Here is a 22,377-nt window from a genome sequence, read left to right as displayed (position 1 = left end):
AAAAAAAATTGCTTGCAGTGGACAGCCCACGTTAAACTTTGACCACTCCCTGGACGTGTGTGTATATATTTTCGAGTTGGGTCATATAAGTTCCGCGCCGGGGAACCACAATGGCCCTCTCGCTCTGTGTAGTGGGGGGGGGGGCACCGAGACAAGCTCGTCCCACCGGAGAGCGAGCCATCAATGAAAGCCGGAAAATAAATCAATCAAAATTCCAATGCGCTTGCAGCGCACAAAGAGCCAAGTCCCATAAACCAGTGTCAAAGCGAGCACACGAGAGAGCACGAACACATAAGCTTTCCAGCTCCTCCTTCAGCTCCCCGTCCTCCTATATATGGCGTGCCATTCAAGTCGATCGCACCTGACTATATTCGTATCTCATCCCTTTATCAACCCCGTGCTGCATATATGTATACTGCAGCCCTCTATACTCCACGAGGGTGTCGTGTGTTTGGGCTCGTGTTTCGCAAACAGCCCACAGTCGCGCATCAATGTCTATTCGATGATCTCGAGTTTGCATTATACTCCTGTCAACTGGATTTACATTTTTTTTTTTTTTTCCAATTTCTTGGTACTTTTTCCAATTGGTTAGGGTATAATTTAATTACTTCAGACTAAAACACGCCACGAACACTATCGTACGTTTGCCTCGAAATTTTTCGACAGGCCTATTATTGTAATTGTTATTATCATCATTATTATCCAAGAGATTTCCACACAGAAAAAGATTGACATGTATAAATACATTTTAAAAAAACTAGTTGTAAAAAAACAAACATCAATAACAGAAACTAGGATTTTCAACGGGTATAAAAAAAAACGATCGTTTTTTTTATGTTTTTCAGAAAAGGAGGGCTACTGCCGATTGGCTAAAATAATATTGCATAATAAGGGAACAAATGAGTCGTTCCAATCAGAAACTAATCATTATTTACGATGGCAAAAAGCAATTGGAACAACCGGTTTGAATCGAGACATACATTAATTTATGATCCACAAAAAAATAAAACCAAGTCTTCGAAACTGTTTAACTCTTAATATTTGTCTCACGATACACCAGCTCATTGCGTGATGATGGAGTTTCATCCTCGCTAACGGATACAATTATATACATAGCCGATCTCACCGATATCCAACAGCATTTAGGAGTATAACTGTTACTACGAGCGTATAGTAATTACACGCGTGTCCCATGTAAGCGTCCACTGTCCTTAAGAGATCTCCATTACGCAACTTCGAAAGATCCAGGGTATAATTATCATCCACAACAAATTGTGTCCAACGTTATAGCATCGTACCGAACGATCATCACACATTACGTTGACTAATGTTTCGACTGTTGTTATTTGTCGTCCTACGTTTTTTTTTTTTTTCCTCTCCAAGTATAGTACATAACACGATTAACTAGAGACGTATAGACCTATAGACTAGCTAGACCAAACACACCCGTATGTTTATGGCAGTATCAACTTCTCGAACTGGAAAGCTGAAGAGAAAAAAAGGAAGAGAGAGAGAGAGAGAACAGAAGTGGTAAGCTTAGCTATGTAGGTGATGGAGGCTACATAGCCGTAAAAAGCATACCCGTGAAGGGTACGAACGCATGCGCGCCAAGCTGGGTCTCAGCTGCCTCGCAATGACGAGAAATTCAGTAAATTGTGCTGCGTAATAGAGCTTCTTATTCTATTGTCTTCTAGTTTTTTTTCGTTTTTTTTTTTCCTTTGGGTCACTCGTTAGAGTTGAAAAAAAAGAAACAATCCTTCCACTGGAAAAAAAGCGATATGTACCTTCGAACGTTGAGGGTAAACGGTTGGAGAAAAGAACGACGTGATACACAGGAGTAGCATAGTTGTCTCGACCACTGAATCAAAGACACCGTATTGTTTGCGAGCACAGACGACACAGCAACCCTTAACGCAAGTAGGTGCGTACCTTACTTGTTTAACGTTCACTCGAAGCGCAATTCCGGGGTGGTAGAAAGTTAAAAACTTTTTAAAGTAGAGAGAGGTTAGGTCGGGTTCCATACGTAGGGTATATTTTAGACGAATTTTAAGGGAGTACATCGCATATTTACGCGAATACCCAATTATCGTAACAATAGTTTGTCAATGACCCCGTTAATGCTCTGTATAATTTTCCCCGGAGAGCTCCCGCGAGTTCCATTGTTGCGCAAAGCTTCGTGGTGGTTGTTGTATATGTATTGTATGCGCGAGATGAATAAAGTTGCGCGATTGTTTGCTCTCGAGGTGATTGTTTGATATGATAATAGACGGATTTCGAGTATAGTGCAATCATGCGATGGATCCACTGCGTGGCCATTGTCGCTTTTTCGGGGTACAAGTTCTCATGAATATACCGTGGTTATCAGTACCAAGATAATATCATTACTCACTTTTATTACAATTTAATCATATTTTTGGGGATTTTTGCGACAGCGCGGAAAAAAAGATAAAATTCGTTCAAGCTGTTAGTTTTGTCGTTGTTTAAATGTACATTCAAATGAAAGAGGATTTCTTGTTTCGCTAAAAATCTTGCTATCTATTTTTTTTTCCATTTTATTGGGAGTATTGCTTACATACTGTTTTTTTTATTTTAATAAATCGTTGAATTATAAAAAAATTCTTGCACTTCACGTGCAACAAAATAGATAAGTCGTATGATAATACATAATTATTCTCTGTACGCAAGAATGTTATACACGCGACAAACAGTTTCAAAATTGGCACACGAATTCTGGAATAATTAATCAGTAAGTACATTGAATATTCGTTGAAATTCTCGCGATTTCATTCACTGACATTTACATTTCATTGATTGTCCGTGAATACGTGCGTATTTTGATCAATGTACAACTAAACACTGATTTCAATAGTAAATATTTAAATACTTCACATACTGAAGAGCTAAATTTCATTTTTAAATGAATCTAATATAAATCTACGTTGTGAAGATATTTTCTTTATTTTGAAAATACGAATTCAAATTAAGATTGTACCTGTACAATTTTATATTACTGATTTGTAGCCCAATGTTATTGTAGTCAATGCCTGCTAAGAAAAATCTGTACAAAAAGCGATACTCGAATTTCAAAAACGCGTTTTCCAAAAGTATAATTTGTAAATACGTGATTTGACCAACACTAGCTTGTATATTTTATCCTATAATTACCGTAATCGGTAGTCAGCTCGCGTGCCTACATGTAACAAGAACCCAAACACACGTGTATAGATACTTACAATAGCCACAAGTGAGTGAAGTAAGACAGAGTTGTATACGGATTTGTCTAGCGAGAGAAAGAGAGAGAGAGAGAGAGAGAGAAGCGCTGCTGGCAGGTCGAGGAGAAGGAGTCACACAGGCATCACGTACATGTCAAATCGACAGCAGCGGCAACGCGAAAAAAGCGTCGGCCAGTACTAGCGCGACAACCGAGCCGATCGCACAATGAGCCGGCCGATCGCGTGAGCCATACCGATATCTTCTTTTTTTTTCTTTTACGTCATTCGCCAAACAGTACACACACTGCACAGTGTTTTCGCAATTGGGCCAGCCTTTGGAGCTTTGTATGATCCAGTCGTCCTCGATCTCCTTACGGCTGTACGGGAAAACAAAACGTACCCAAACAAGAGATCGGTAGGTACCTAATCGCATAATCATTACGATCGGTAACGCGATGCGACGTGTAAACACACGCACACGCACAGAAGTAGATACGTACACGAGCGAATGTTTTGAGTTGTACAGAAATTGCACGGTTCGAATTTCCGTGCACCGGGAACTCGAGCTTTAATTGATCGTGGCTGTGAAAATGCAGGTATTTTTAGAACTCTTGGGTCGAAAATCTCAACAAGCGCGCCGTCCGGGCTTCAATCGATTTTACACCAAGTTTTCGTGCATGCTTATAAGTGACCTTGTTCTAGAGATTTTACGTAATTTTTGCATACATTTTGTCGGTTGAAAATTACCCAACGATTTGTTTATCGGTATTTTTGATCTCGGGATCACAAACATCGGTTGAAACGTCATCCGCGTATATTTTATATATTTATTTTTTACGTGTGCGACGCAACGTGTACTTATTGATCTACAGTCTTTTCCTTTAACGGCAATGTACACTCTGTTATATCATACTCGTTTGCGTTGAAACCGGTACACATTGACCAGTTTTAGCAATACAAGTTTGATGGTAAAAATTTTAATGTTTTGGTAAATGCTTGAATTCACCGAGATTGCCAGATTTATTTTAAACAAAAAAATTTATTTTCACCTACATTCCGTTCAATTTTTTTTCTTTTTTTTTCAATTAAAATAACTAAAATCCATTGAAAAAAATACTTTATACACTCAAATAAATATTTCCTAAAAAAACTTTTTTTCAGTTTATCGAAAAAAATATTTACTTTTAATGGAATAAAATCTTTTTTCCAGATTCGTATGAGTAGTTTTTATTTATTTATTTAAAAAAAAAAAAAAAAAAATTTAATTGAGTTAAATAATTTTTTGTTTCAAATAAATCCGGCGCTCGTAGTGAGCGATTAAAAACTTTAACTATATCCTATTGAGAAAAATCGCAAAGTTTTAACGCATCGTGATTGTTTCGCAAATTTCCTCAAATGCCTATGCACGCAAGGAAATAAAAATATCATTCTGACTAAGCACGTGTGCATCACGCGTCGGTGAATAGAATATTGATCAAAACAATAACTTCCCAGTGCTTGGGCATCTTGAATATAAACGGTATATAATAAATTCTCAACTTGTTTCTAGGGAAAAGTAAACAAAATATAATGATATTGCTAAAATTAAAGAACAATAATAATAATAAGTTTTCCTAGATTCATCCATTACGCATATACTCTGATATACGTATACTCGTGTCTACGATAATAATAAAAGATGACAATAATAATAATAAATAATAATAATAATAATAATAATAATAATAATAATAATAGAGTGATGAGTGGGGGTTTGAAACTGAATCCAAACAGCCATAAAACAGATACGTTAAAGATCGTGGGATGATAACAAAATTACACTTTGCTTTAGCTGGTCTGTAAATCTGTCTTATCAGCAGCTATTTCGGGATAGGTCTCATCATATTTTGGCAACAGGACTGAGCGTATTATTTGAGTGTATACGATCGCAACGCCAAGAACTTTTGAAGATGTAGAGATTCTTGTAGAGCACGTGATCGCAGCTACGTCGTGAATCTTAGATGTTGCCTCTTTTCTGATGCGAAGCTCTATCCGCTTTGATTTTCAATTTCACACTATTTTTTTCCGATTGGTGTGAGCTTTCTTATAAACTCAAAATTTTTGTTTGACTTCAGGAGCTTTTTTTTTTAATTTTATTAATGTATATTGGATACACTTTAATTTTGATTGATTTTTAAATAAAAAATCTTGATTACTTTTTGCAAAATATATCCAAACGAGTGATGCATTTGAATTAAATCTTTTGTAAAAAAACTTCTCATGCAGGTCGATTTCGAATAAATTGGGTATTACTAAACAACTTTTGCCTTAAATTTGTTGTGTATTTTCATTTTTTCACTCGTGCAATGCAATTTTAATTATTTGTAAACACGTGAACACTTTCATTCAATTGCTAAATCAAACATTATAATATCTTCGTTTGAAAAAAAGAAAGCTTTAACTCGATTTAATTCAATCAAGTGCCCTCACAAACCATAAAGCACTTCACACATTGACTCGGTCTCCAACGCGGCATAATTCAATTACTTAACGTCGGTTTTTACTCACTATCTTCCAAGCGAGTTTAGTCAGTCGTTCGCTCCGGCCTCTGTTTCATATCCAAACTGAAAAGCCTGTTTGAAATTCACGAGTTGATACACTTGGGGTAATTAATTCTAAAGCCGCGACGTGGAAGAGAGAGAGAGAGAGCGAGAGAGAGAGAGAGAGAGAAAGAAAAAAAAACCTGCTGAAGAGCAAAAACACCTTGTTTTCACGTGCAAACTATTTTTCTCTCTCTCGCTTTTTCAAACTCGTACACCCGTACAACAAGTAAACGAAGTAGTCAGCTAATTAATCACGGGCATCAGTTTCCTCACGCACCGCGCCCAGAGCCCCTTTCTCTTATCTGTTTTGATAAGCAACCCTCGTCTCCTCTCACCATCACTCATTTTTCTGCGGTTTTATCTTTTTAAACGAACAAAAATTTTAATCTCTTTGCAAATTACGCACGCCCTTTTTTTTTATATATACTCGCAGTGGGAGCACGTACGCGGGAATATCGCGCTTTTAAGCGCCTGCTTATCAGTAAGCATTTAATGTCACAGCGAGCAAACTTTTACATTTTTTTTTTGTAAATTCTTCAGGCAGTAATATTTCTTCCAGAGCACTATTTCAGCGACTATTTGAATAAATATTTTAAGATTTTCTTTCTTATTTATTACGTCACTTTCGATAAAGTGTCTCTTGAATCATTAACGATGTCTTTGCGGAATCAAGTGATACTAGAGAAATCTCAGACAGTTAAAACGATAATTCAATTTCGTACTTCACGTATTTTTATTTTTTGCTTTTTATAAAAAAAAAATTTTGTCTAAACACAACAATGTATTAAGTTTGTTATGAAAAAAATAGTTACTCAATTGAAACTGAGAAAAAAACCATCTGGTATTTTACAAGCATAATTAACCCGTTAAAAATTATGTTTGCCAGCTCAACCGGATGTGTACTCAAAAACAAATATTACGTACCTACTTTACAACAAAAAACTATATTTTTTCAAGTTTAACGAAAAAATCTACGAGTTTGCTGGTTCAACAAGCGCATTGCGAGCGTGTAGGTACAATTTTTTTTCACTCAGCCGTATCGCTTACTTTTCTCATTTTCGAAGAGCTCGCTTTTCGCGTCGACGAAAATTGAATCGACGAGCAACTTCGTACTCCATCGCGCAAATAAGCAAGCTTGGAATGAGAAAAATTTTTCAAAAATTTACTTGCTACTTCCGCGGGGCTCTCTCATCCTCCAATAAAAAAAAAAAGGAAGCTACAAGGGGGAAAAAAAGCTCGCAGACTGCCTCGGCGAGATATCGAAGGGTCGAAAACGTCTGCTCTATAAGCTAGGAAGGGAGGGGAAAAGAAGGAGACGCCGTTAAAAGTTATGAAGAAGAGATGGGGGGGGGGGGGGGTGTGAGCGAAAAAATCGCGTTACGTGTAGCTGCACGATAGGTATATAAGTGTACGCGTGTGTTGAAAGTCGAGTGCAGCGGCTTATCTTGACGCAGCTGACGGCATTAGCATATAAGCAGCCACTTCCCCTCTGTAGGTATACCGTATAGTCAACAGGCATCGAGTGCCTGTGCACACACTACACGTACACGTATACACGTATTAATGTGGGTGGAAAAAAAAAAAAAAAAAAAAAAAAGCAGAGTCAAAAAGTCAAGTATAGCCCCTGTTGTGCGGTCGATCGTTTGTTCGCTTTGGAAAAAGCATTAAAAAAAAAAACCCGAGTTCGTGTTCGTAATATAGGGGCGCGACTCTTTCTTTCGCTCTGCCACGACTCTTTGAATTTCATTTAATTTTCGACGGCTAACTTGGGTGGAGTAGCATGAAAGCTGAAACGCGAGACAAGTGTATATGCTAATTGTGCTTTCGTGCGCCGATGTCTTCCTTTTTTTTTTTTTTCGTGGCGAAAGTTTTTTTTTTTTTTTTTTTTGCAACAGTAGAGCATTTTAGTCGTCACGTCAGACCTTACCGTCGGAGTACAGCGGCCACGAGCATAAATTTGTTCCTTAAAGCATGCTTTTGAAGTATATATACCTTTGTTTTGTTTAGCATTCCGTAAGACAAAATCACGCACGTGCCTGTCATAGTATTTTTTTTTTTTTTTTTTTTTTTTTTTTCGTACATCGATGTTTCATCCGAATCTTCGATTGTGCTGTCAAAGTTGACTTTGATAACATGTCGATCTGAAATCAATGGACTTCAAGCCTATAAATCAATAAAATCTTCTACCTCAGTCATTAGGAGTTTTTCATTGTAATATGAGCTAAAAGTGTAAGAAACAGGACTCAAAACCTGTTGTGATTCTATCAAAGCTTAAGATTAAATATTTGTCTTTGAATTGGTGTTTTGAAATATCTTTTTTTTGTACCTGCAGACTACATACCTATAAGTTTTATTTTCTGTATCTCTGCCTCTAAATCTTTATTTGTTTATACTCGAGACTTTATTGTTTGTGCTTTCTCTTTGTCGTATATCTCTGACTTTATATGATTATATTGATATCTTTTTTTCGTACTTGTGTCTTTGCATTAATTTTTGTTATCTGCTTACACATATTTTTTTTTAAAATAATTTATTCTTTAGAATTGTCTTGACGACATAAATTTCATTGACATGTATTAAACTCCTTGTTGACGTATTTGTCTTCATTTTACCTATGTTTGTATCACCTATTCTCTAATTTCCATCTCTAGATCTCTATCCCCAACTCTTTACCTGTAACCCCTTTTGACTTTTTTACCTTTGTCTATAAATGTTTTTTACTTTGGATCCGTATTTTAGCTTCTAATATTACTATGACTATTTTTTCCTCTAATTGTCTACACCTTTGTGTTGTTTCTTAAGTTTCTTTGTATCTGTCTCTTTATAAACCATTTTAAAAGTTGCTATTATCGTCTCTCTACTTTTGTTTTTGAATCCAAGTTTTTATCTAAATTTTTTGTTTGTCTTATCTTTTGTACTATAATTAATGTGTCTCTATTTTTTCGAGAATACATCTTTATCTTTGTGGCTCTATAAAGTTATTGTAACTCATATCTCTATCTTTAAACTGTCAACTTTATTTTTCCATCTATTATCTCTCACTCGATTATACTATGTGTTTCTTTGTATGTCTCCTCTATATTTTTGTTTTTATGTCTTTCCATGTTACCGTAATGTTGTGTTTATCCACCCTTATTTTTGATCCATAGCTAAAAATGTTGAGTGTTATACAGGGAACGTATGATAAAGAGAGAAATCGCAGGTATCAAAGAATGAGAATTTAACGTAATTTGTACACAGATGAAAATCACAATTTCCTCAACTGAAGCTCTATTTTACACGCAAAGAGTATATGTGTGGGGTGATTGAAAAATAGGCTTAATCAGCAAAGTCAATAAACATAACAAACGGCTGGTGTACAATGCACACGTACCCATATATGTATATATACAGACGCGCACGAGCCGAGTGGAATTGCGCTTTATATTGCACCCGAGTGGCGTAGATCAGACGAACAATTAATCACTCGTGCGAAGAAGCGCCAACCTATATGGGACTTTAATAGGTGCTCCAAGCAAGAGAGAACACGACGCGCTTTTAATCGTCCCCCCCTCCCCACCGTACCTACGTTGCACCCATACCATACGTAACAGCCGCAAACTCTCGGCTGACACGCGTGTGTATTGGGTACACGTACACGGCAAATTGCTGCACCGAGCCCCGCCTTTACTACATCCCTGCAGTATACTCTCGTGGAGAGCGAATCGATATAACGTCCAATTCATTACCAAACGTGTAAGAGAGGCTGGAGGAAGAGTATATAAGAAGAGAGGGAAGGGAGAGATGCTGGCTAAGGCAAATTGCCGACCTGTTCTGCTGGCGTTGATGAATCTCGGGCGTTGCTCGTTCAATGCTCGCCTCTGCGCTCGCGGACCTGATTCGTATTATAATGGCTATGCGTATATCTCACGAAAGCCCTCTGTGTCTATATATATATATGTATACACGTGTATGACTGTGAGCCGATTCTGTCCGGGGCTGATGCTGCAGGGCACGATGATGTAAGATACCCGCGACGATTTTTCACGCTTAACGAGCTTCTTGGGATTGCGCTTAAATGCTCGGATGCTATCGCAATTCCACATGTATAATACATTACGGGCCTTTTGAGATAACGCGTATTAGGTGCTTTCATAAATTCTTCTATTACGAGACACGATGAATCGTTGTTGTTTTTTTTTTTTTTTTTTTTTTTTTTTTGCTTTCGGTGTGCGGCTATGTCATTTGTACGCGATTAACATGAAATTCGATGAGATACATTAGCGTTCAATTGAATATCTCGTTATTAAATGGTGGTGCAGAAACAGCGTTTTATCATTTTGAAATTACTCTAATAGTGCCGTATTAAGATCGGTTGCGGGGCATTTGGCATTTTATTATTGTGGTCACTTAATTTTAGATGAGCTTTCACGTCGTTGACCAAGTGATTTTTTTGCAAACACAAACATCTAAATTTAAATTATATTTTTTGTTTGATGTGGTGAGAAATGTTAAACAGCATTTGATATTCTTCTTTAATATTAACAAACGAATTTCCCGACAATTTCCACAACCATAAATCCCATGCACCAAACGCGGTGATTAAACGAATTTGGCTCGAATCTTGAAACTGACAAGCAAACCGTGGCTGGACGTTGCAGGTGTTGTACGCGTGTACGGCCAAGTTACGAGGACACTCGCTCGAAACTATTATTAATGATAATTTTGCGCTCGCGTGGAATTCCATTCCCGAGTGTGAGCATGTACAATATACACGCGGCTGTCGTGACGTTGCGGGGCAACAATGGAAATAAATACACAGCGTCGTACCGAGGACTTGCATTCCCGCACGCGTCCACTTTTGCATGGAAACAAGAAAGTTGCATGTGGAAATTGCTGTCAGAGCACAGGGGGACTAACTGCAGTAATGGGCCACAGGTGGGCTTCGCCGCACTTTCGGAGGTACAGAGTGATTATTCAAAATCCCCCCGTTTGATGTCCTGGACACGGAAAAGAGACCAAAGGGGAACCACATCGTGGATGTAAAAATCCAAAAAAAAGGCTCTTCATCGTAACAAAGAATTACATGTAATGGAATGAAATTAAAAATTTATGAAAGGTACATCAAAGTATACGGACACGCTGCACAGTTATTCGTAAGAAGTTTTGTTTGAAAGACCGTGTCGAATGGCTTGACGTAACCATGAAGAAACAATATTATCCTCGAACGTCAGCTCTGCACAGTATTGGCTCATTGTCCGTATGATCCTCGAAACCTCTTGATTGTACAGGCAAACGTTGTTGAAAAGTTGCGGAGCATGGAAAAAAAAAAAAAAAAACAGCAATGAATACACGGGCCCCAATACCTTCGCAAAAGGGGGTACCGCTGCGAGGTAACAACGGGACTTAATGGGAGGGGAAAAAAAAATACAAGCGCCATCCAGTAGCCCCGTCAACACGTCCCACGTGACCCACAATTACGTAACGCGTTATATACGTGTGCGAAGCCGATTATTACGGCTATACCTACCTCTACCGCTCGGAAAGGGAGGAAATCAAACTTCTCAAGAAATTCAATAGCCGCTCTCGTTGTTGAGTCCAAACCCCCCATTCAATGCCCATTGAACCAAACTCCATCCACCCCGAACCCCCAACCTACCTGCACGTGTTTTAAATAGCTCGTTCATTCCGATACATCGGTTATTGGAGGGGTGGGGGGAGGTTGAAATCTGCAGCACCGCAACGCGAAAGAGCACAAGTCGGATAACTTCTGCCGATTCGTACATACAAAGTCACAACGGGCGGCTCTCGTACGTATACATATATATATGAGCTGGCGGTGCTAGTACCAGTCGTTCGGCAAATATTTGCTCATGAATTATACTCGGGGCCGCTAATGGAGCCGCGTTTATCGCGCACAATGCGCGGTGGATGGAGAGAGAGTGGCACAAGGGGTTGAGAGCCTATATACACGTAATACACGCTGACTCGCTCACTCCGAAGCCCGTACATATATATACATGTATGTGATGATATGCGTATACTTATGCGTGCACAGCTGAATGTCGACGGATGATCGATACGACACTCGAGGCCTTCTCTCTTTGTACTTACCCCCTGTGGAGAGAGAGAGAGTGCGTTCAAGTATATGCATCGGTGCGCTCTCCACCACGTGGTGTTTGCTGCCGGTGGTATGTATAATATGTAGGTGCCACCCTCGACTGTAATAATTATTATTATTATATATATATGAGGGCGTGTGTGTCAGCCAAGTCGTGCCCTTGGCGCCTACGTTTGCGCTCCGTCGGAGCGCTGCTGGGTAAATTACGAGAGTATATATGGTGGCAAAGAGCGAAAAGGGTGAGGGCGGGTGTGTATATGATTTTTGAATAAAAGGGGTGGGCCGAGGGTAAGAGATTCGTATAATGTATACACACACCGAAAACGGAGCTGTCTGACGCCAGGGAGGGAATTAAAACTGGTTTCCAGCGAGACAGATTGCAAACCTTATGCTGTGTATATACATTCTCTCTCTGGTGGGCTCTTACGAGCAGTTGGTGTGTACACTGGGCTGGTGTACATATCACCATTCCTGTCGGCGAAAATGTGGGTTAGCGTCGCGAGATGAGTCGCGCCGAACCATTGTGTGTTATTATTCTCATACACCTGTACCATACGTACACCTCTCTTACGCGCTCGACAAACCACGTATACACACATCTCTCGCTTGAAAATTGAATTTCGTTTGGTTTTTCGATTTTTCTCCTCTTTTGTGCGATGTCGTCCCTTTGCTCTCTTGCTTCCGCGTCCCGCCTGTGCTCTCTTCCTATACTCTTGCTATACTTCTCCTGTCCCAGTTTCCGATCTCGGTATTCGTACTTGTGGGTGGGTACCTGTTAATGGAGATCAATAAGTGACGCGTCGTTTTATCACAGGCACGAGCGGTGGAAAACATTTCGATACTCACGACCGGTAGATTTCGGTTCCTCCTTTTTTTTTTTTGTTTATAGGGTCGGAAAGGGGTGGATGGACACGTCTATGACACTTTTCGATATTTTGGGCCTTTTTTTTCTTTTTCTTTTTTTTTTCTTCATGACGTGGATGATTGATAGGGTTTTGCAAAAAAAGCAGCTTTTTGGGGGTTCCGGGAACTTTTTGCGAAAAATGTACAAACAGGTGAATTGAGAAAGTGTGTCACCGTATCGTGCGGTTAATCAAGATGGCCTGAATTTTGTACGCGTTATTGTCTCGAAGTATGATCATAGGTCAATGAATTTTGAAAATGTTGTCTAGATAATTAACATCTTCGAGTGCAGTAGCATCTGTCCCGTTTTTTCTAGTTGAACACCAACTCATACTCCTTAGTATCAATTAATGGAGTAGGTATTTATATATTAAGACTGATATTTTTGGGTAACATTAATAAACTTTCTGTAAACACAAGATTCGAACAGAAAAAGAAAAAAGAAGGAACATCTTCTTCCTCGTTGCGAGAAAACCTCTCGACTCTTTCGAGTACTCCTCGAAGGATATTGCCTCGCACTCGCAACAATAAAATGAATAAGCAGGAAGACAAACGAACACCAGTCGAGCAAAAAAGTCAGTCGAAGAAGGGGGAGAAGAAAGGAGCTACACGTATATATTGATACGTATACGTGAGGAAAAGGGTGTGCGAGGGATGCTGGGAGAGCAGTAGGTGGCGCGCGTATAAATCGAAGGCTACAGTCCCCGTCCATTTGACGGATCGGCGCGGCTTCTTCCTGCAAGGACGCGGTGGTGTGCTGCATTCACAGTAGCCGGGGAGCGATCGTATCTACAAGGTCTCTTCCTCTTTTGTGGTTGAAAAAGAGTGGGGGAGCCTTGAAAAAACTTCCGCAATTTCCGGAATCGACAGGCTCCTCCCCCCCCCCCACGACCCCACCCTCCTCCTCTCCCTTTTTTGTCCGACTCTAATGGGATTTCTCCTGTACGCGTCCTTTTTTTTCCTTTTTTTCTTTTTTTTTCGTCATCGCCGACCGAGAGAATCGGAATATTTGAAAATCGAGCTTCGGGCTCGTACGTTCTGCAAATTCCGCGCTTCAACTTCGTTAATCGCTCGACCCCGGCCTCACGAACACGTCCCGCGAAAAGTTAGAAAATCTAATTTTGCCCGAGCCCATATACATGCATGTGACCGGTACACATGTGTCCCTCGTGACGCGTCGCGCTATTCGATTATGACGCATGAAACGGCTTCGGGAATTTGCCGGCGACGTCACACGTCGCGTCCAGTTGTTATCTGGGTCGGGCGCAATTGGCGTGTGCCGCGATTTTGGACGGGATCAAAAAACAATGAAAAAAAAGAAGAAAAATAGCCCCAGAGGAACGCGAACAAGTAGCAATAAGCTCATATTCGACTGTGTACACGGTGTTTTCTTCTTTGTTTGTTTTGTTTCGTGTTTTCGGCGCAGTTTGCAGAGGGAGGGGGTCATTAGCCTCCGGATCGTTTGCATACCATCAATGCATATTTTGCAGATTCGTACGGGTTGAGCTCTCAAGCTTGTACGGCAAATCTGTGCTTTCAATCGTGTATACAAACAAAGCTGGATCTCCTCTTTTTTTTCCTTTTTTTTTCATTATCTCTCTGATTATGCAAAACTTGTACACAACAGCCGTGCACGTGGATGTCTGTTTGAAAATCAACACTGTTGTTTTTTTTTTTTATAAGTTTGGGCGAAACATTAATTTATCGAAACGAAAAGGATAACGTATACGAGATAGATCGCAGAGTTTGAAACACGTGATCCGCCGTTACGCAAACGTTATTTACAATAATTACGAATGTATCAAACCGATCTCGGAGGAAAAAAAAAAATAAAGCCTTCCTGGATCGGTCCATTGGCTTATCCGAACACACGCAGCCTATCTCATATCTCCGCATGAACGTTGTGGAAAAAATAAAGAAAAGAAAAGGACTCAGAGCCCGAAAATCGTATAAGGAGGTTACAGCGGGGGGAGAAAGCCCAGCACGTCAAAAGAGCTCCGTTTGATACATCCGTAATCCTAATCTCTGCGACGCAAAAAAAAAAAAAAAAAAAAAAAGGAAACGCTTTTGCCCATCTTGAGCGCTATCTCCTTTGTTCCCCGTAAATATTTCATAAGCCGCACGAACAATGGCTCCTCTTGGGAAAAAAAAAAATTCATTACCGCTGAGAGGGGCGCTCCCAAAAATGCAGCCAAATAACCCTCTCGCCTGCACGTTCGCTTTTTCCATACACGTGGGTGTATGATACGTATACATCCTTCTTCTTCCGGCTCTCCCGGTGCGTTTTATCCTCTGACGATGCTGTGCCCGGGATATATGCAAAAATCGGCTGCGTCTAAATCCACCTCTTGGCTCTACTCTCTGCGTACGTGTATGGCACTGAGATGGGAGGAGGGGAAAAAATCGACAAAAAAGGAAGGAGTAACAGAAAAGCGAGCGAGAGAGAGAGAGAGAGCCAAGGGAAAACGCCGGAGCGCGCATATCGCGACGATATTTGGAAAAGAGAGCCGGAATAACTCAGCCGAATGCAGATGAACTTTCGAACTGTCACGCGCGAGAGATATCTCCTTTTACTACTTTTTTCCATTTCCCCCCCCCCCCCTCTCTCTCTACTCTTGTCTGCGTGGCTCATGAAAAGTCTCCGTTGTCCTTTTTACCACGCCTGCGGGCTGTTGTTTTCAATTTTTTTAATTCTCCCGATAACTTTGACGTTTTCCTCCGTTCATTCGCTTCGTTCATATTTTGCCTAAATAATAAGTATTACGGTGGTGCTCAATTTCAGGTGACCCGAATAAAAACTGGGGGATAAATTGTCCCCCTTTGGTGTTCCATGATACAAAATGACATCGCGGAACACATCCTCTTCTGACCCAACGATGCAACCGTTAATAAATAAGATGGTGTAACAACGGCGAGTAGCAAAGGGAAGAAAAAAAAAAAAAAAGAAAAAAGAAAAGACGTGGAGAGAGAAGATGGGGTTTAGCGGCGCCAGAGGCGGAGCCAGCTGCGATGATTCTCCACTGGTGAGAGATAACCGTGTATATATATATATATGCACACACGGACAAGTCGCGCACGCGAGGAAGAAATACAACATGAGGGGAGAGAAGCTCGGGGTGCGGGACACGGTAGCGGGTACATATATATATACATAAATACAGTGCAATAGCCAAAGCCAAAAAGCTATACATACAGGGAGTAGCACCATGGAACGCATCCAACACCGAGAAAGAAAAACTGCTGCAGCCTCTGGCTAGTTTCTTCCAATTCCTTTTCCCTCTTACTCTCTTTTCGCCTCGAGCGATTTTCCCGTCCCTCCCTTTTTTGGCGAAATTTTCCATATCTTCGTGGCTTACTCCCTAAAAGTTCACTCGTTTCATTCTGTCTTCGTTTTAACGTTTCGCACCAACTCCTTTATTTTTCCCTCCCCTAGCGTGCATCCCCAAATTTTTTTTTTTTAACGGCTTGCTACTTTTACGCACGTTTTTTGAAATTATTTTTCAACGTATTCTCCACGCCGTGCACGCAACTTGGAAAAACGTGATTTAGTGGCAAAAAGGAAACAAAAATTGTCCCAAACACACCTTTGATTCTTATAATTAAAAAGCTCCTACCCCAACAGTCCCCCATTAATCTAAAGCACTAGAAATTGCTGACCAAAATCGCAAATACCTGTAGGCACCCTCAAAAGAGTAATGGCGACGCACTTGTATTTCTTTCCTCCCCTAAACCGAGCGAAATATCGCGCACTACACACGTACGCGCAGGGATGGAAAAAAAAGCTTCGCGCGTTTCCACGGAAACTTATTACAACCATCCCCTTTGCGGGCCCCTCCTTTTCCAAGATAAATATATTATTTTTTAAAATCCACACGCGCACCCTTTGCTCGCCTGAATAAAAAAATTTACGACGCCTCCACTCTACCACCGGTCCTGAGACGCGGTCGTTCCAAGCGCCTCGCCCCGCGCAGCCCGTTTTTTCTCTCGCTGATCCACGCGAGCACGTAGCTCTCTGGTCGATGATCATTTTTCCCTTCCTCCACCCTCGCCTCGAGCCTTTCTCCACATCATCCGGGCCCTTTATGCGGGGGACCACCTTCGGAGTAAGTTGACTTTTCGTTCGCGCGCGATACGCTGCCTTGGCTCTGGTGGTCGCGAGCGCGTAAACCTTGGCTTTACGGGGAGAGCAGGGCACTTTGCTTGTCAAAGAGGCCAAGGAAGGTCATAAAGGGTCCAAGGTTGGAGTACGCAAAGACCTGCGTGATTTATCGGCGTGGCGAGCGTATACATAAGTGTACATACGTATAACGGACGTTTATCAGTACATTGTGCGTTTAGCGCTTGGAAGAGCAAGTATCGCGCGATGATAAGTATACGCGTCTGGCACGTGCATCGTGTCTAACGCGACGTATAGGTACATGTATCAAAGTGAAATGTGGTGAGCATTTTTTTACAAAAAAACTTTTTCAATAAATTCCAATCGATTTTTAGGCCCATTTCACGATGATTTCTAATAACAATTGGTGCAAAATATTTAATCAGATGATTAACGGTAATAAAATTAAAAGTTCATCATGGCAAAACGGGTGCAAAATAACTAATTTTTATCAATTTCCGATCGAATCTGTTTCAATAAACAATCAAGTTCAATCGGTAATGGAAAGGACAACGAGTTAGTTTAATCCCAGACTCGGCAATCAAGTCGGTAATTTTTTCCATCAATGAAAAATCAAACTGACATCTCCAATAACCTTTTTTTTCATTCAGCAAGTACGGGCGTCTTCCATATTAATTTCAAATGTCATCCAACTTTATCAAAGCAAAAACGTTGTCTGTAATTAATACGAGCAGGAGCTCTCTCGCATCCTCGTACGTATATAAAATTCACTTTAAAATTGTTAGCAGAGGCGCAACCATATAGATGTTAGGTAAAAGTCCACGCGCACAGTTCATTACCTCCTCCCTCCTCCCTGTATAGTGTATTTTGTGCTCAAATGCACTACACTGCTGGATGAGGGCAAAAGAGCAAATAAGAGGCCAACCCCGTGCAGAAAGCCGTACTGCAACGCACCACACGCACGGTCTAGGTAAAGAGAATGCAGAGATAGAGGAGCAAACGCACGCGAGCCGGAAATAGAGAGAGCAAACACTTGGTAACTTGGTACACGCATATATATATATACGCACCCCCGGCCACTTACAAATGGCCATTTCATACACGTCTATACACGTGAAGCGGATCCTTCTCCCGTCAACCTCATCGTCTAGCCTCTCATCAATCGCTCTCTCGATCTATCCAGCAGATCGTTCGTATCGGTATGGGTGCGCTGTAGAAGAGAGGCCGCGGTCACCGGGACGTACATAGGTATGGATACCTGTACAACTGTGCCCTCCCAAACACCGCATATACACGGATCACACACGGTGGCTCTCCCCCCTGGTCAATGATCCGTTTAAAGACACTTTAATGCCCTCGCTGCCGCTACACCGCACTTTGCTTCACTGTAAACACTATTACTTTCATTTTTTTTTTTTTTTTTTTTTTTTTTTTTTTTCATCCCTCTGGCATGGCAAAAGACACGTTTAACGCGTAGGACACGCGATAAAGTCTTATGCAGCACAGAATAGCTTTTTTTCAACATTATTTAACGCTACACCGGAGAAAGAGTATAAGCAGTGCAGGAGTGAGCGCAGAGCCTTTTTTTCGAAAGATAGATGCAGTTGTATACGTAGGGGAGGTTTTCAAGCGGAGAAATAGACGTCGTTGCAGAAAAGACCCTCTCCGCGAAATAACCGTCAAAGGTTTCGCCGAAACGAAGTATACATGTCTCCCCTTTCTTTCCCTTTTTCGCCCGACAGCACTGCCACGAGCTCGTTCGGATGGATTTGCGAATTAAACTTGTAACAGCCGTGCGTTACTCTGCAGCCGTATATATACAGCGCCCAGGTCCTTTGGTGGCAAAAAGGGCCATTCACCGAGAGGGTCCACCCACGTTGTACAGAAATCAATTACCAACTTAAACACTTGCACCTCGGAGAGCCGGTCTCGTTGAACTTTCTCGGCGTGGGGGAAAAAAAAAAAGGTGCATTAGCGGGACAAACACCCCCCCCGAGGAGCAATCAATCGGAAAGCGACGACACACACACACACATACCTCATCCTGGTTCTTGCGTAAATAATGTCGCCTCCCCGCGAAAACGCTCCACCCGCAATCAGCACCGGCGAAATCGACAGCCAACAAAGCCCGGCTGTATTACCATACACGGAATTTTCTCGATACGTCGCGTCGAACGTTTACCCTTTCTACTTCTCGTTTCTTGTCACTCCGCGTACATATATACAAAATATACCAGAGGGGAAAAAATTTTCATGATTCCGGTACAGAATCGTTGTTGCATCGGATTACTCTATAATATATACACATGCGCGCGGAATCGCTTTCCAATCGACCATCTCATCCCTCGTTCGTGCACAGGTATACATATAAATCGAAGGCGGTGCCGACAGAGGGTGGGTGGGGGGAGGAAAAAAAAAATTGTTTTCCGATACAGTCCTTTGAACTTCAGCGGCAGCACAGACGGAGCTAACGATCGGTTCTGGCGCGTCAAAGGCACCGAGCGACCGCCGCTCTGCCAAATCATTCGCGCAAATCGAATCAGCATCTCTCGTCTGTGTGTGTGTGTGTGTGTGTGTGTGTAGAGAGAGAGAGCCTATATAACCTCGGGGGGGGGGGGTGTCTGTGATGCGCAGCTCGAAAATTAACAAAACGCATGGAGGCGATACCTCCCGTTGAGCCGCGTGATGGTGGTGGTGAACCGACGTACGGATTATGGAAATATATTTTTTCGCACCCTTTGTTTTTACACGGCTCGCCTATGATTTAACTCCCGACGCCGGGCTGCCGCCACCGATCCCCTCCGCCCCCTCGCTATTTCTCTTGTGCCTGTCATACATATATATCTATATAACCTCATGGATTCGAGCGCCGAGACGACGACTCGTCACACGCATGAGTAGCTCATCCTTTCACGCTCTCGTGATCCTTACTTCATCCCTTCTTCTTTTTTTTTTTTTTTTCTTTCTTTGCACCCCCTCCCCCCTGCTTCCATGGCTCTGTGTCTCTTTGCTGCTACTATGCCACTATCAAACTTTCCCGCTGCTCTATACTGTTTTTCTTTGAAAGTCATATCTCTTTATTCCCGCTGGTAACTGTCGCTTCCGACCGTACGTGCCCTCCTCCTTTTGCGCGCGAGTGTCTCGGAAAGTGATGAAAGAGAAAAAAAGAACCAAAAAAATAATAACAATAATAATAAAAATAATAAATCGATTTCGTCCCCAAATGGCCTTTCATTGGCCAAATTTCGGTTACAATCGTCACGATGCAAGGCTGCAGTGGTGTACTAAACTGCAGTCACCGAGTATGCTTGATCTTTGAATGATTTAGGAAAAATTCCTTAGGATTGAATGTCACGATAAAGAGGCTTTTTGAGCCCTTGGAAAGAATTTTTAAAGGGGTCTCTCAGAGTACTCTCCGTTGCACACCCAAGTGTTCATTATCTTAAAAGACTCGAGGATTGAAATCACTTAATGTGCTTGCTATCTTTTTTTTTCTTTTTTTTTTTTTTCAAGATTAACACTTAATGTATTCGAGTTTATTTCTTTCTCTTACCGTCTATCTCGTCTCTGTGCGACGTGACGCGACCGGGGATGTGGATAAAGGGGGACGGATGGCTTGAAAGGTCCTTTGTCCGCGCGTTTTATTAGTTTTTCCACTTATAACCCTTGGCGCGCGCGGTTTCGTCTCTAACATTTTTTTCGCTCGCTTTTTCCTCCCTCCCAACCTTTCTTTCGCGCCCACCACCAATTTTCTCCCCCCCCCCCCTCCGGGCGTGTCTCTACTTGCGGTGGTAGCTCAAAACTTTGCCGTCGCCGCGTCTTTCGATTCCTTTTACCTCCCTTTTATTTTTCTTCATCGCTTCCCATCTCTGCCTCTCCCCCCTCCACCCGCGCGGGACTTTGTCTCCCGAACAGTTGTAAACATCCAAGTCTCTCATCGATGCTGTATATATACTGTACGAAATTGCCACCGATCGCGTGCTACCTCCGGAAGACGATGAAATCAACCAAAGTGCAAAGTTTACTTTTTTTTTCTTTTTTTTTCGTCTCTCTTCTTTCCACCAAACTCGTTGGCATACATCATCCACGAGATACTTTTAGTTGTCGATTCGCGCACGTGCGGCCAATGGATTACATACTCACTCCGATATTGGTGAAACGGCTGATATGGTCTATTGAATGAACCATACGGTTTTTTTTTTTTTTTTTTTTTTTTTTTTTTGGTAGACAATTTTCATCCCTTGAAATTGTTACTGTTTGGAAATGAAAAACTCGTGGTTGCCATGCATTCCCCTGATTTTATTGTTTTTCCCTTGAAATATTCCAGGTTGCAAGTTTAAAGTTATTGAATTTGCAAATTTTCCGTGATATAAGGGACTTTCAGCACTTGGTCGTAAAAATCGTCTTGTACTTTGAAGGCAAAATTTATTTATTCCAACGGCTAATTTGCACAATTTTTATAAAATTATGGAGTTAACAAAAGTTTTAACAGGGTACACGCTGTACACCATAAAAATCCATTTAACTTTGTGGCAGTTGAAATCAAAAAAATGTTTTTAAAAATTTCTCTTTAATAGCGAAAAAAAAAAAAAAACTTGTCTTGATATACATCAGCCCAAACTTTTCAAATAAAGTTATTCTTTGTTGTTGCACGCTCGACAAGTCTTTCGGGCACTGAGCAAGCCACTGGTCTGGAAAGCGGTATTACGAATGATTTTCTCTTCACGAGCATGGCCGTTGGGGTCGAAAGCGTAAAAATTGCGTGGCGCCTGTCGGTATATGCTGCCCGTACTAAGGCTAGTCACGGTAAATTAGGTGCAGCCGAAAAAAAAAATGATATTATGTCTTTAATCCATTACTCCTCGTGTCTTCCTCTATTGTCTCACTTATTTTCATAGAATTCACATTTATTCCTTACAACTTTTACCGTGTGCTTTAAAGAGTACAACAACGTATGAAACAAAATAAATATTTATTCAATACTTGTGAAAGTTTGAATAAAAAAAACGGTTATAACTCGACAAACAAATTGTATCAATGTTATTGATTAACGGCTGGAGCGATTGATGCATTATTTATTCACATCCCATGGCGTCATAATCGTTTATTTCGGTCTTTTATTGGAGATGTTGCCAGTGGCAGTTAACCACTTGCTCATCAAAAACAATACATCGCCTAAAACAATGAGCCTCGTGGCAGAACATGTGCGTATACGTATAGGTGCCATTCACTGCCGAATTTCGCTCCGACTTTTGTCGCCTCTAACGAAGCGCAATTATACCCGCACTCGCAATAAAACTCTCGTTCGAAACAATTAATGCCTCAGCGCTTCGTTGTTAACTCCAGAAGAAGAAGAAGAATAAAGCAACTTGGCTCTCTCGTTTCGCATACTGTAAATAAGAGCCGTAAAACTTTGCCATCCCCTCCAGCACACGGCGCTCACTCCTCGCGCGCAACTTTCAT

The 22,377-nt window shown here is 41.2% G+C and overlaps 1 protein-coding gene across 2 annotated transcripts in view; it reads left to right on the top strand.

Moving 5' to 3' along the window:
• Nucleotides 1-1,618: 1,618 nt before the first annotated feature.
• The window catches only part of LOC106636539 (uncharacterized), a 29,886-nt gene continuing 9,127 nt past the window's right edge, over nt 1,619-22,377 (top strand). The window contains exon 1 of one of the 2 annotated variants that reach the window (XM_014348935.2): nt 1,619-1,917. Coding sequence is in view for 1 of the 2 variants with exons in the window: in XM_023389619.2 (XP_023245387.2) it covers nt 3,560-3,627 (68 nt within the window). In the remaining variant the exon portion in view is untranslated. Of the gene's footprint in view, nt 1,918-3,400; nt 3,628-22,377 lie in introns of those variants that run through there. The other variant, XM_023389619.2, reaches the window with a different exon arrangement.

Source organism: Copidosoma floridanum, unplaced genomic scaffold, assembly GCF_036245765.1.
Source record: "Copidosoma floridanum isolate Cflo_tuat_1 unplaced genomic scaffold, Cflo_Japanese_pri ptg000019l, whole genome shotgun sequence".
Lineage (NCBI taxonomy): Eukaryota > Metazoa > Arthropoda > Insecta > Hymenoptera > Encyrtidae > Copidosoma > Copidosoma floridanum.
The sequence above is the reverse complement of the archived record's forward strand: the minus strand, read 5'-3'. Positions and strand labels throughout refer to the sequence as shown.